At 40.0% G+C, this 16,006-nt stretch overlaps 1 protein-coding gene across 2 annotated transcripts in view; it reads right to left on the bottom strand.

Annotated features, from left to right (window-relative positions):
• Positions 1 to 16,006, bottom strand: part of MCUB (mitochondrial calcium uniporter dominant negative subunit beta) — a 126,641-nt gene that overhangs the window by 26,226 nt on the left and 84,409 nt on the right. The window contains exons 2-4 of one of the 2 annotated variants that reach the window (XM_017509500.2): positions 5,017 to 5,092; positions 3,702 to 3,872; positions 26 to 130 (exon numbers count right to left, since the gene is read on the bottom strand). In XM_017509500.2, the coding sequence (XP_017364989.1) occupies positions 26 to 130; positions 3,702 to 3,872; positions 5,017 to 5,092 (352 nt within the window). The remainder of the gene's footprint in view (positions 1 to 25; positions 131 to 3,701; positions 3,873 to 5,016; positions 5,093 to 16,006) is intronic. The other variant, XM_017509508.1, reaches the window with a different exon arrangement.

The following is a 16,006-nucleotide window of genomic DNA, read 5'->3' as shown; positions in this document are numbered from 1 at the left end:
ATTGTTGCATACCTGTGTTTCTTACCTTTCTTTGGACACTGTACATCATATGCTATTTCATTAATGACAAGTTTAAAATCATTCATTAGCAAAATATCCATCAAGGTAGAAGCTGAAATCTTGTTGCCATCTGAAAGCAAAACATCATACAAGAATATGTCTTTTAGAACAGTAAGAACCATTTTCTAACATAGAGAAAATTACTAACCCAGGTCTTTACAATGTAATAGTGGACATTTACTTTTTGGGGGGTGTCACCAAACCCAAAGACTATTCCCATTGAGGGGAATCCTGTGTTGCTCTACCTCCCATTTCACTGGATGAAACACAACAGGCAGGCACTCCCTCTCCCACCTTACTGCACATTTCAGCTGTGCTGGAATCCAAGTAATGCCCTTGGTGAAACTGCATCTGTGGAGGGTCATGAAAAAATTCAGGGGAGGTGAAAACCCTTCACAGCAATGCCAGAGCAGTGGTGGGTGGCACTGTTGGGGGAGGAGTGTAGGCAGCAGAGCCCATCAGGTGGTTCCTGGGCTAACCTGCTCTCTATTCCTGTCTTCTCTTAGTTCCTGCCCTCTTCTGAACCTGTCTTCTGTCACTTGCAACATGAGAGCCTGTTGAGATACTCCTCTGCTTAGCCAGAGTCCATTCTGCTGCTTAACAGCCAAGCTTCTGACTGGCACATGTAGGCATAAGGGTACAACTTTTTAAAAAGCCTGCCTTTCTCTTATTTCTAATTATTAGAGGTAACTGATTTGTGGTGGTTAAAAATTTAGTAGGCTCATCTCCTTTTAGAGCTTGAAAAAAATGAACAAGCAAACTGTCAAGGAGGTGAGAATAAATGAATGTAATTATGCCTAAGAAATAAGTTTGCATTATATGGTTTATTTTGTGGAGGGGGAGAGAGGCACGAGAAATTCCAATAGTAATTTCAAATATCCTAGCAGTATTTCAGGAAAAAAGAAAAAATCTTGAAAAATTTTAACCACAGTGTATTTTGCACAGCTTTTCATATAGTCTAGTTTTTGTTATATTTCTGAATCAAACTTTAATGTAATCCAGGTGTTAAGAAAGCAAACTCACTGAAGGATAAGCAAAAAATTGGTACTGGGTAAAGGTTTCTTTTCCTATCATTTTCCCTTCAGAATAGTTCACGTATAATTACATGAAATTAAGTCCAGGAAAATGCTGGATGTGTATTTTCAAATCCTGGCCTGGCATTCATTGGGTTACATTCAACCAGAGCGATTTTAGCTCCATTAATATGTGTAATGGCAGGACTACCACTAGTAACATCCGAAGAGCCTGGCTGCTGCCTCCTCTCTGCCTCCCTGTAGTTCTTTTGTTCTAGAAGGCTGCAAATCAAGTCTGCACCTGCGTCTGTTCCTAGAATTTGGCTGTTTGGGTTGCTGTTCATCAGTTGCAGTGAGATCATTTTCCGAAAAATTGCCAAATAATTCAACCCACACAATGGGCAAAACTGTGACAAGCTTAGAACATTCTTTTCAAGCCCAAATTAAATGCAGGCAAATTCCACCCACAGAGTCTGTTAAAAAAAAAAAAAAAAAAATCAGCAACACACCAATTGCTTTATCTTTCCAAGTGTCATTTAAAAATTTACATGTAAATTACTTCAAACCAGCTCCTTAAAATCTTACTATAAAAAGGCATCCACTGAATATGATTTCTCAGTTGAAATACTACATTATCCTTTATACAAAGGTATGAATAGCAAAAGATTGACATGAAACATTTTTAAGCACTAGCAATACAGTGTTAAATTTTTCATGTATTCTGGATATCAATTTAAACCTCCAATAAGGTGTTTGCAATCAGTCCAAAGAGTCCCTTTTCTCTTAAGAGTTCTATTCTCTTTGTGCTGTTTCAAAGCTAATAACTTTATTTTTAGAAATAAGCAGGGCAAAGATCTATCGTTGTTTTAACCTCTCTTATCTCATTCACTTCAATAATAATTTAAAATCCAGGCAAGCACTGCTCAGTGTAATGCCTTCTGACTTCCAGGTTTGCATCTGCCTTCCCCTAGCAGCTCAAAAAGGTGGGTCCTGATCCATGGAAAATACCCACGGACATTCAGTGTTCCTGTGCCTGGGAAGAATGTCTGTCTAGCTCAAGGATGAAATATTAGAAGCCCATTGCGTCATAAGGATAAAATCTTATTCTCTGATCCAGGTTTCAGCAGGAAGAAAGGGCCCCTTCCAGCTAAATCTACAATCCTAAAACAACCTACTTAATAAGCCTTTCCTTATCTGCCCTTCCCCACCTCTCAGAACTCCTCCTTTCTCCCAGCTCCCTCCTTTGCAGCCACTGTCTAGTAGGCTTCCATCTCAACAGAGTCTCACCCTGTCACCCAGGCTGGATTCAGTGGTGCCCATCTCGGTCCACTACATCCTCCACCTCCCAGGTTCAGGCAATTCTCCTGCCTCAGACTGCCGAGAAGCTGGGATTACAGGTGGTGCACCACATTGCCCAGCTAATTTTTGTATTTTTAGAAGAGAAGGGGTTTTGTTATGTTGGCCAGGGTGGTTTCAAACCCCTAACCTCAGGTGATCCACCTGCCTTGGCCTTTCAAAGTGCTGGGATTACAGGCATGAGCCACTGTTCAGCCCTGAGCTCTCCTCCCTCTACATGACTTCCTCCCTCATTTCCCCCAGGTCTTTGTGCATATGTAACCTTAGCAAGCCCACCCCTGCCCACACACACCTTCCACATTCTGCTTTTTCTTCATAACACTTATTATTTAACATAATACATAATTATTTATCTTGTTTACCTAAATATGAGCTCCATAAGGGGAGGAGTTTTTATCCCTTTTGTTCTTTGCACTATCTCTAGCATACAGAACAGTGTCTGGCTTATGTTAGGTGCTCAATAAATATTCGTTGAATGAACCAATTAATCTCCATTCTCCAACTGTTGTATCTATTATTTAATTAATTTGGAACTTGGATAGGGAAAAATAATATTTATTTTCCTTTCAAAACTGCAGCAGAAATCATAAACTTAAATAAGTTTATTCTACGCATTTAATATCGTAATAAAATAATGCAAATTTATTAATTTATCTGTATTTACAGTTTCTATATATTGGGCTAGGGTAAATAATTCTTTATTCTATCTTAGGGGAAGTTGGTCTAAGATCACTTCAGACCATGAGAGCATAAAAGCTATATTCTAAATTTTAAATGTCTAAACGATGCAATACTTCTGGTTTTTTAAAAAATGTATATTCTTTCTATGAACTAATTCTGCCAAAAAACACACTAGACTGTAACTGCTTTATAATAGAAGTGAATGAATTTTTTTGTGTACTTTATTCACTGGCTTATTTTAAATCATTAAAACTGCATTTTGTTTTCTAATTATTCAGATTTTGCTGAGAATTGCACACTAATGCCTGTGCCACTAAGATTTTCTTGAGAAAAACCTTTAAAGCTAAGTTTATAAAATAAGTAACTGAAATTTACATTAAATTTATTCCATTAATTTTTCACTCAATAAAATTAAAACAGTTTTTTAAATAGTGCTGTTGCCTAAAAATGAAAGAGTAAGGACCAACCATTTATTATCTAATGAATTAAACAACATACTTCTTTCTAGAAAAGTAAAGAACCAAAAAAAAAGTTCAGAAGAGAGACAGAAACCCTGGGACAAAGTTGTAAAATATATATATCCATATATACCTGCTGTGAAGATGGCTGCAGTTTTGATACCCTTATCCTCATTGCGCAGGTCCTGAAGGAATGAACCAACTGTTGACAACATTGGTTTGACTACAAATTGACAACGTTCTTTTCTAGATGGCAAGGTAAGTGTTATCAAGGGAAGGCCATGCCTATAATTAACTGCTATTTCTGTTAAAAAAAAAAAAAAAGAAAAGAAAAAGAAAAAAGGTAATATAGGAATGAGTAAAATTTACTTTAAGGAAAAAAAACTTAAAGTACAAGAATTCTAGAAGAAATGCTCAAACATGAAATTCACAAACCTCTGAAGTCCTATAAAAATCTGTAAATTGTTCCTATAGTGCCTTCATTATACTACAGTTTACAAATTCCCTACCACTCTGTAACATTTTGGTGTAGCATGTACCATACTTTATTATCTGCTTAGAGTCTTCCCAGTGGTTGGCATGGTGGCTCATGCCTGTAATCTCAGCACTTTGGGAGGCTCAGGTGGGTGGATCGCCTAAGCCCAGGAGTTTGAGAGCAGTCTGGGCAACATGGCGAAACCCCATCTCTACAAAATATGCAAAAATTAATCTGGCACGGTGGTGTGCGCCTGTAGGTGCAGTTACTTAAGAGGCTAAACTGGGAGGATGGTTTCAGCCTGGGAAGCAGAAGTTGCAGTGAGCCGAGATTGTGCCAGTGCACTCCAGCTGAGGTGACAGAGCTAGACCCTGATTAAATTGAAAAAGAAAAAGAAAGTCTTCCCAGGTAAACAGTTAAGTTCTAGTTAAGTTCTTGAAGACAGAAACAACTTTTTTTTCTTTCTTTTTTGTTCCCCCCCGCAACTCCCCTTTCTTTCTTTTTGAGACCAGGTCTTGCTCTGTTGCCCAGACGAGAGTGGGACGATCATGGCTCACTGCAGCCTCTATTTGGGCTCAAGCAATCTTCCCAACTCAGCCTCCTGGGTAGCTGGGACTATAGGTATGTGCCACCATGCCTGGCTAATTTTTGTAGAGATGGGGTTTTGCTTTGTTGGCCAGGCTGGTCCCAAACTCCTGAGCTCAAGGGATCTGCCCGCCTTGGCTTCCCAAAGTGCTGGGATTACAGGTGACTGTGCCCACCCAACTATTTCTTATCATCTCTAACTCTTTTGATTGCTGAGGTGGACATTTGACAAAAGACAGCAGCTATATTACAGGTGAAAGTGAACCCAATCAGGGGGTGGGGTGGGATGCGGATAGTGGAAGAGATCTATTCTGCTCAAAACTTGAAGCTCTTTATTTAGAAGAAAGGAAAACAATTAACATATGAATCAAATGATAAGAAAGCTTACCATCAGGTGGCACCACTGTACTATAATGGTGTGACTGGTAGTATTTCAGATTTCCACATAGCTTCACACACAAAACCTACAAGAAGGAAAGATTAGTTTGTTTTTTTAAAAAAGAGTGGGAAAGATGAAATAAGTGTGTTTATTTTACCAGAAGATTCTTCTTAATACCATATGAAAAGCACAATGAAAAACTCAACTTGTCACGCATCCCAGGGGGGACCTTGGCAAGCTCACTGAACCTTCCCACCTGTATGCTTGCCTGCTACTACGTATGCTGTAGCAGTAACACATGGGACGTGGTCCTCAAACTGGAGTACGAGGCCCCCTGAAAATCCCAGAGTTCTGTGAAAAGTTTTACGCTCAGTATTTCCTTTCAGGTAATAATCAAAAACAAATGGATACAAGTACATACAGTCTAGGCCGGGCGTGGTGGCTCACGCCTGTAATCCAAACATGATTGGATTACAGGTAATCTCCCACCACTTTGGAGGCCAAGGCGGGCGGATCACCTGAGCCTGGGAGTTGAAGACCGGCCTGACCAACATGGTAAAACCCCATCTTTATTAAAAAAAAAAAAAAAAAAAAAAGTATATACAGTCTAGATACATGAGATTCTCAATATGTGGTCCCCAGACCAGAAGCATCAGCAACCACTCGGGGCTTATTAAAAATGCAGAGTCACAGATTCAGACCAAACTTACTAAATTATAATCTGCATTTTAACAAGATCCTCAGATGAGTCACATGCACATTAGAGTTCACACTGCTCTGTGCTGTCTACCATGGTAAACACTAGTTAAATGTGGCTATTTAAATTAGTTTAAATTATGTACAGGTGGAGCACAAAGACTCAAGCCTCTAATCCTACCACTTTGTGAGGCCGAAGCAGGAGGATTGCTTGAGCTCAGGAGTTTAAGACCAGCCTGCCCAATATAGTGAGACCCTGTCTTCTAAGAACAGCAACCACAAAAAATTATGTACATAAACATTCAGAATCTCAGTCACCTTTGCCACATTTCAAGTGCTCAAAAGCTCCGTATGCCTACTGGCTATCTCACTGAAAAGCAAAAGCACAAGAATAGGATATTTCTATCATCATAGAAAGTTCTACTGGACAGCAGTGCTGAGTCTACAACATCTGAATGGCCACCTCACCATGGAACATGTTTTGGGGGCTTGCATTGGTGTTTGTGTGTACACAATTGCATTGGTGCTTAATGAAGACCTAATGATATCGTGGTGTACTGTGTGAACAAAGATACTATGGGAGTAGAAAGAACGGGCATTGAGGAATTGGTTCATAGGCATTTGGAACTCAAAAGGACTTGTGCCAGAGAAATTAATACCAAAGTCACAACATGGTGGCTGTACACTGATCCATAATTTTTTTTTTTTTTTTGATACGGAGTCTCCCTCTATTGCACATGCTGGAGTGCAGTGGAACGGTCTCGGGTCACTGCAACCTCCGCCTCCCAGGTTCAAGCGATTCTCCTGCCTCAGTCTCCCCAGTAGCTGGGATTACAGGCACCCGCCACTACACCTAGCTAATTTTTGTATTTTTGTTAGCGACAAGGTTTCACTACGTTGGCCACATTGGTCTCGAACTCCTGACCTCAAGTCATCTGCCTTCCTTGGCCTCTCAATGTGCTGGGATTACAGGTGTGAGGCACTGAGCTCGGCCCTGATCCATATTTTTGCATGCATCACCTTACAGTAGTTTATTAACAAGTTTGCCAGTAATTGTGCAATAAATAATTCTTTTATAAATTGCATTTAAAAATTTTTCAGGATTTGAGGGTACACTATTAAAATAAAAATTACACCTGTAATCCCAGGGCAGGTAGACAACCTGAGGTCAGGAGTTTGAGACCAGCCTGATCAACATGGTGAAACCCCGTCTCTACTAAATACAAAAAATTGGCCAGGTGTGTTGGCTCACGCCTGTAATCCCAGCTACTTGGGAGGCTACAGCAGGAGAATCGCTTTGAACCTGGGAGGTGGAGGTTGCAGTGAGCCAAGATTGTGCCATTGCACTCCAGCCTGGACAAAAAGAGTAAAACTCCATCTCAAAATAAATAACTAAAATAAAATAATAAATCAGCGGTTAAAAGTGTGCTCACTGTTTCAAAAAAATAAAGATGACATTGACCCAAATGACACTCCATTATGCTTGCAATTAAAAGAATCTCATCAAATAAGTGAAACAAAACATTCAAATACGTATTTTAGTATTAAATACAACATCATCTTTTACAATAAGGCTGTTCACTTGAGATTTCTTTTCTTTTTTTTTTTTTTTTTTTTGAGACAGAGTCTCTGTTGCCCAGGCTGGAGTACAGTGGCGCGGTCTTGGCTCATTGCAACCTCCAACTCATGGGTTCAAGCAATTCTCCTACCTCAGTCTCCCGAGTAGCTGAGGTGTCTGCCACCACACCTGGTAAATTTTTTGTATTTATAGTAGAGACAGGGTTTCACCATGTTGGCCAGGCTGGTCTCGAACTCTTGACCTCAAGTGATCTGCCTGCCTCAACCTCCCAAAGTGTTGCAGCTATAGGTATAAGCAACCACATCTGGCCAGAGCTTTATTTCTAAAAATGTAGCTCACTACTAAGATGAGAAGAAAAAGGCGGATGATGTCTTAAAATAGATGCAAATCTCAATAAAAAATATAGGTAGACGTTCTCCAAATGTGGATAATGGATATTACAATACTGTCTACTACTTTTAGCAAAACTACATAAAAATGAGATAAAATGTATCCACTTGAAGACACATCAGAATTCTCTATCAAAATACTTCTATAAAAATATTTAATGAGACAAATAATTTTCCATGCATAAAAATCAAATACAGGAAGGTAGGGAGTAGGCTGGGCATGGTGGCTCATGCCCATAATCCCAGCACTTTGGGAGGCCGAGACAGATGGATTGCTTGAGCCCAGAAGTTCGAGACTAGCCTTGGTAACATGGTGAAACCCTGTTTCCACAAAAAATACAAAAAACAGTTAGTCTGCCATGGAGGTGCATGCCTATAGTCCCAGCTACTTGGGAGGCTGAGGCAGGAGGAGGAGGCTACAATGAACCAAGACCGCAGCTACTGCACCCCAGCCTGGGCCACAGAGGGAGACTCTGTCTCACAAAAAAAAAAAAAAAAAAAAAGGAGCCCGTTTACTTCACTATAATCCTCCAAGTCTCCCCAGAGGTAACCACGGCTAGTAGTTTGGTGTGTATCCTTCCAGATTTTTTTCTACACATTACCAAATTTTATGCTAGAGTCCGAACAATGGTAAAGACAGTTTATGAGTCAGGTTCCTAAATGCCATTGGTGATAATTCAGTGATCACAAAGTATCATTTAATATACTGATAAAATTTCAGATGTACTACTGAAGAAGTAACTGTAAAGAGGCATCCACACAACAACCAGAAGATGCTGAAAGAAGGCAGACTGGGCAGAGAAAAACAGCAGGGCTTTCTCAAGCTTTTGCATGCCTAAGAATCACATGGAAGCCTTGTTAAAAACACAGATTCCTAGACCCCCACACATAGAGATTTTTAATCTAAAAGGTCAGTTTATATTTGTTTTTTGTTTTTTTTTGAGACGGAGTTTCACTCATGTTACCCAGGCTGGAGTGCAATGGCGCGATCTCAGCTCACCGCAACCTCCGCCTCCTGGGTTCAGGCAATTCTCCTGCCTCAGCCTCCTGAGTAGCTGGGATTACAGGCACGCACCACCATGCCCAGCTAATTTTTTGTATTTTTAGTAGAGACGGGGTTTTACCATGTTGACCAGGATGGTCTCGATCTCTTGACCTCGTGATCTACCCACCTCGGCCTCCCAAAGTGCTGGGATTACAGGCTTGAGCCACCGCGCCCAGCCTATATTAGCATTTTTAATAAATTCCAGAGGTAAACTGAAGTTTCAAGTATGAGGACCACACTTTAAGAAGCCGGGCGTTAGTCAACCTCTCCCCAACTCACACCACCACACACATAGGCTGCCACTCCAGGCTTCAGGGCACCATGTTAAATTTCTGCATAGAATCATCCTGAATTCCAAATTTTAGTGCCTGGTCAAGTGTTACACCTTTAAATGGAATGTGGTATCAGGACAAAAGATGATTTGGGCTTCTCTTTAATCATAGTAACAGAGCACTTTTGTTCCTGACCCTAGAGCTCCTGTATCCCTTGGAATTTCCTGGGTGATTAAAATCACAGAGATTGGAGTCTCTGTGGTTCTAATGAGGTAACTCTTGGTGGGATGCTAGATGGCTTCAGGATGGGACTGGACACCAGAAAGATCAAACCTTGATTAGAAGCCGAGAATGTTCAGCCCCATCTTCTCAGCCTCCAGGGAGGGGAGAGAGGCTGGAGATTGAGTTAACAAATCTATTATGCCCACATGATGAAACCTCCATGAAAGTCCCTAAACAATGGGTTCAGGGAATTATCAGGTTGGTGAATGTAACCACATGCTGGGAGGGTGACACAACCTAACTTCATGAGACAGAAGCTTCTGGGCTCAGGACCTCCAGAGAAAACTTATGTTCACACAAACTGTACCTTGCTTTATCTCTTAATCCAACAATTTATCTATATCCTTTAGAATATCCTTACAATAAACTAGTAAGCATAAGTAAAGTGTTCCCCTGAGTTTTATGAGCCATTTTAGTAAATAACTGAGGTTGAGGATGTTGTAAGTAAAATTTAGATGCCGCAAAAGAAATAGCACTACAAGATAAATCCTCTCAGCAAGGCAGTTACTTCTATAGAAGGGTGCAGCGTACAGATGGAGCAATGGTGCCCATATGCTCGGACAAGGGGGAAAGGGATACTTATGCCTGATGGGGACGTCCCTACTGTTGTGTCATTCCCCTATTGGCTAGGGTTAGAACGCACAAGCTAGACTAATCCTGACTGGCTATTTTAAAGAGAGCAGGGATCCGAGCTGGAGTGCCAGGGTAGGTGTTTTGGTGGCAAGGATGGTTACAGGTGGGTCAGAGCAGGTAGCCGGGGTGACCTAGGTCAAAGAAAGTGACTGGAGCAGATGACAGGGTGAGTCAGGATGGAGCCAGGGGCCGGGGGAACAGATGTGAACTACTGATTAGAACTGGTGGAAAAGGTTTTTTACTGGAATTACAAGGAAGTTGAACTTTAAAACAGAGAATTAAAGAATAAGAGAGCTGAACATACTGACATTGATTCTTTGAAGAGAAACTTGGGGTTCACCATAACAAGGAGGGGGTCATGGGAACCCCTGATTTATAGTCTCCTGTGAGAAATATTAGAGGCCTAGGACTTATAATTGGCATCTTAAGTGGCGCAGTCTTGTGGGACTAAGTTGTTAACTTGTGGGATCTGATGTTAACTCCAATTAGATAGTGTCAGTATTGATTTAAATTGTAGGACACCCAGATGGTGTTTTAAAAGTTGGAGAACTGGTTGTTGGTATGAGGAAAATACCCACACATGTGCTGTCAAAAGTTTTCTGTGGGTAGAAACAGATCATAGCAACCCGTATGAGCATTGTGAATTTACCTATTTCTGAAAATTATCTTGTAGTAGTCTAAAACAAGAAGTAACTGAAAGTTTGACATTCTGTTGGTAGGAGACACTAAAAGTGGCCCATGTCTAGATCAAGCTAAGCCTTCTAGTGATTTAAGAACTTGATCTATGACATATTTTTCTTTTCTGAAACAGAGTCTTACTCTGTCACCCAGACCGGAATGCAATGGCACAACCTCTGCCTCCCGGGCTCAAGCAATTCTCCTGTCTCAGCCTCCTGAGTAGCTGTGATTACAGGTGCCCACCACCACGCCCAGCTAATTTTTGTATTTTTAATACAGATGGGGTTTTACCATGTTGGCCAGGTTGGTTTTGAACTCCTGACCTCAAATGATCCATCTGCTCGGCCTCTGAAAGTTCTGGGATTACAGGTATGAGCCACTGCAGCTGGCCGATCTATGATACCTTAAGTATCACCATAATGTCCAGAGCAGTGACCTTGTGCTGGTAACGTAAGAGCTGGCTTAGGCCACAGGAATCCAGTTGGGGGCAATATGAAATTTAACTAGACAGAAAAGGGCAAGTGCAGAAAGAAGGATAAATTCCTACTTAGAATCTGTAATCCAAAATTCTAATACATGAGGAATTACATGCTAAGAAAAAAAAAATTATTTTGAAGAATAATTTACTTCAGAGAAAAATAAGAGAATCATGCAAAACTGATGTTAACATAAATTATATTTGGGATCTTCAAAAAGATAAAAGGAGTAACTGGCTTCCAGAAAATGAACAAGAAATTATGATACTAAAGTTAGTAGAAACAAAAATGAGGGACTATGAATAACTAATTAGAATTCCTAGAAATGAAAAAGTCTATGTATATGTAAAAAGGCCAGCTTAGGCTGGGCACGATGGCTCATGCCTGTAATCCCAGTACTTTGGGAGAGCGAGGCAGATGGATCACCTGACATCAAGAGTTCAAGACCAGCCTCACCAACATGGTGAAACCCTGTCTCTACTAAAAACACAAAATTAGCTGGATATAGTGATGCATGCCTGTAATCCCAGTTACTCAGGTGGCTGACGCAAGAGAATTGCTTGAACCCAGGAGGTAGAGGTTGCAATAAGCCAAGATTGTGGCCCACTCAATAGCCTAGACAAATTCTAGTATGAATAAAGTCAATAGAAAAGAAAATGAATTGGACAATAACTCTCCTAGGTGCCACACAGACATAGAAACTCTAAGAAAAAAAAAGCAATTAATTCTCATACATCACTGGCAAGAATGTAAAATGGTACAATTATTCTGGAAAACATTTGGCAGTTCACACGTATATGTAACCCACAATCCCACCCTAGCTTTTTACCCTAGAGAAATAAAAGCTAATGTTCATACGACTTGTACAAATGCCATTTCATTTCCTCCCACTAGAGTGCATACTCCCCAGGAGCAGGCAGGGACTTGGTCTGGTTCACTGCTGCATCCCCAGCACCTAGAATAGCGCCTGACACATAATAGGACCTCAATAAATACATGTTACATGAACACAGGAATGTTTTCAAGATGCTATGAAAATAATTGCCAACCTAGACTATTATACTCAGGAAAATTACTTCAGGCTTGCTATGATTTGAATGTGTCCTCCAAAGTTCATGTATTGGAAACCTAATGCCCAATGCAACCATGTTGGGAGGTGGGGTCTAATGGGAGGTGTTTAGGTCATGAGGGCTCCACCCTCATGAATGGATTGATGCCAATTATAAAAAGGCCTGAGGCTGTGGGTTTGATTGATCTTTCTTTTTCCCTTTCTTGCCCTTCCACCTTCTGCCATGGGATAATGCAGCAAGAAGAACCTGACCAGATGTGACCTCTCAATCTCTGACTTTCCAGCCTCCAGAACTATGAACTAAATACATTTCTGTTCATTATTAATTACCCAGTCTATGGTTCTTGTTACAACAGTACAAAACAGATTGCAGCAAGGCTGAATGAAATGAGTTTTTTAGGTATATCCAAGATCATGGCTTCTTTCCACAGATTTTGCGAAAGAACTTCTTCAGGAACAAGAGAACTAAACCCAAGTGGAAGCTGAATACAACACTATTATGAGCTGAACTGTGCCCCAGCCCCTGCAAATTCATATATTGAAGTCTTAACCGCTAGTACCTCAGAATGTGACTGTACTTTAAAGAGGTTATTAGGTTAAAATGAGATCATTAGTGTAGCTCCTAATCCAATATAGCTGGTGTCTTTACAAGAAGAGGTGATTTGGACAGATATGTACACCGAGAAGAAAGACCGTGTAAGAACACAGGGAGAAGACGGCCATGTACAAGCCAAGTAGAGAGAAACCACTGAGCCAACACCTTGGACTTTAACTTCTGGCCTACAGAAGAGTGGCAAGGAGGGTGTCCAAACAGTGGAGGAGCAATTAGTGTGGGTGTCATAGCCCGAATGGGATGAAGAGGGCCTCTGCATGGAAAATAGGCTCAAACAAAAGTGCTGGAGCTCAACCGGGGTAAGAAAGCCATCTCTGCAGGGGAAGGAGTGCTGGTGGAGCTTGGGAGACTGTCACATACAGAAGACTGACCAAAAAAGAAAATATATCAAGAATGATGGAAGCCAGATTTATGCTGTCCAAGAATAGAACTATAATTATGGAAAAGGACTAGAATAAACCCTGTAGTGTTAGATTGGAGCTGAAAGTACTGGTATGAAATCATGGTTTTTAATATGTAAAAATATAAAGAAACATAAATAAAAATCAATTTAAAACTTTTAAAAGATGCAAATGTTTCAAGTATGTGTGTGTATAAATTTTAAATTTTACACATTTATTTTTATATTTACATATATGTAGATATATATGTATATTTATATTCTGTCTTTCTGAGAGAGCCTATGAGCAGTGACACCCCTAATAATAAACATCCAGCATCCAAATCTTGGCACCAAATATATGCTTACCTAAGAAGAACCAAGGCTCTTTGGAGAAATGGCTAATTCTAGGGCTGAGCATGGAAAGGACAAAATGAACCTAGAGCATCTCGCTGTACTATAAAGCAAGGAAGTGTTCAATGAATGATGGGAGACTTTACCAAAAGAACCCAGAAGGCAGGTCGAAGGGGGTTCTGATGGTTAAATCTGGAACAATTTTTAGCATTAAATAATGATAGGAACAAATTATAATCCATTGAAGGAGATTAAAAAAAAAAACCATGAGTGTATTCTGATACAATTAAGTGAATAAAGTTTAATAAGTAATCAGATATTTACAGTTTTAAAATGCCTCCACACAAAAGCATTAATCCCAAAGAAAAAATAACTTCAAAGGGAAGACGCCTGGCAGGTATCATCTTAAATGATCAAAATTAATATTATCAGTAATGGGGTGAGTTGAAATCATGCAATGAGAATATATGGTATGCTTTTGTGATACTCCTGAGGAAAATGCTATATAATCTGAAGCAAATCACAAGGAAATATCAGACAAACCCAAAAAGGCATTCTACAAAATAATTGTAATTTTTGAAAGAGTCAAATAATGAATGTCAAAGAATGTTGTATGATCCAGAATGGAAGAGACATGACAGCCTAATTAAACTGTGATTCTGAACTTTTGTCAGCAAGGAACATTATTGGGAAAATTGGCAAGACTTTAATGAGGTCTAAAAATTACATGGTGGTAATGTATTAACAGTAATTTTCTGATTTTGATGGTTGTTGTTAAAATGGAGAATGTTCTTATATTTCAGGGGAACTGGCATCAGGTCAGCAATGTATACTCCAATAGTTCAGAAACAAAACATTCTTCCTACTGCAGTCACAACTTTTCTATATGTTTGAGACTGTTTCAAAATCACACAATTCTAAGAGACCGGTAGGCAGAAGTAAAAAAAATTAATAATTCAAAAAATAATAGGTTTAGAAAAACACAAAAATTACCATATCAAGAGATAGGTGATTAATAAGAAGGAGTCAAATATTAAATAGAACTTTTTTGCATGCCAGTAGGAAACTGTGGTTACTTGGGAAATTGAAAACAAAAAAAATTTTTAAGCAAAGAAACTCCTGTATAAGGTTTTATTTAGAAACTCCAAGAACATTGACAATCCTCAGACATGTTAATAAAGCTTAAAAGAGAAACCACCATATCCTACAACAACCCTTTTTAGAGGGTTATTATTAAAATTCTGAAAATCTTACACAAACTCACCACACATGCAGAGCTGAATTTCAAGAATGACTCACCAAAACTTAGGTCCTTCCTTTTAGTTTACACCTCACCTCATAACCCATCTTGGAAAGCCTACCATTCCCTATCAAGGGGGATTTGATAGTTTTGAACAAACAAATGGTAAGAACCAAGTGTGTTGCGTTTTCATGTCATCCAGTTAACCGAGCTGCCCCTCCATACCACACCTGGGTTCAGATTCCCCACATCAGGCTCCCCTTCTCAAATCTAAGGATTCTCAGGATGAATCCTTAGATTTAAGAAGCATAATGAGTCCTAGCTGGACGCAGTGGCTCATGTATGTAATCCAACACTTTGGGAGGCTGAGGCAGGAGGATTACTTGCGCCCAGGGCTTTAAGACTAGCCTGGGCAACGGGGTGAAACCCTATTTCTATTTTTATTTTAAAAAATAATAAATACAGCTGGGCACATTGGCTCACACCTATAATCCCAGCACTTTGAAAGGCCGAGGCGGGCAGATCACAAGGTCAGGAGTTTGAGACCAGCCTGACCAACATGGTGAAACCCCGTCTCTACTAAAAATACAAAAATTAGCCAGGCATGGTGGCAGGCGCCTGTAATCCCAGCTACTTGGGAGGCTGAGACAGGAGAATCACTTGAATCCGGGAGGTGGAGGTTGCACAAAGCCAAGATTGTGCCATTGCACTCCAGCCTGGGTGACAGAGCAAGACTCCATCTCAAAAGGAAAAAAAAAGTGTGTGTGTGTGTGTGTGTGTGTGTGTGTGTGTAAAATTAATAAATAAATGAGTCATAAGAAGGAAAAATGAAATTAACTCTGTCCCTGACACAATGTGATGAAACTGCAGAACCTGGAAACAAAAAATTCTTAAAACACTTGAAAAAAAAGAGGTTGCCTACAAAGGAAAACAATTACATTTATAAAAGGTGAATTAATAGAGGGCAGAGGCAAAGGAGTATCTTCAAATTTCTGAGGGGAAATAACAATCAACCTCAATAGCCAGATAAGCTACCACTTTCAACAAAACTAAGACTGAGGGACTAAAACATGTTTACTGAAAGCATTTTGCAGGAAAAAGGAAATCAAACACATAAGAAAACAGGGTGTAAGAAAACTTACACAACATAGGGTATAAAACTAAATGAACAGAAAATCATGTGTGCTTCCAAACCAAGAGAGATAAAAGGGTATAAAAAAATTTAGTCAAGGGCCGGGCGCGGTGGCTCACGCCTGTAATCCCAGCACTTTGGGAGGCCGAGGCGGGTGGATCA

This window comes from Cebus imitator, unplaced genomic scaffold, assembly GCF_001604975.1.
Source record: "Cebus imitator isolate Cc_AM_T3 unplaced genomic scaffold, Cebus_imitator-1.0 Scaffold17, whole genome shotgun sequence".
Classification (NCBI taxonomy): domain Eukaryota; kingdom Metazoa; phylum Chordata; class Mammalia; order Primates; family Cebidae; genus Cebus; species Cebus imitator.
Note: the sequence above shows the minus strand (reverse complement) of the source record. Positions and strands in the feature narration are given on the sequence as shown.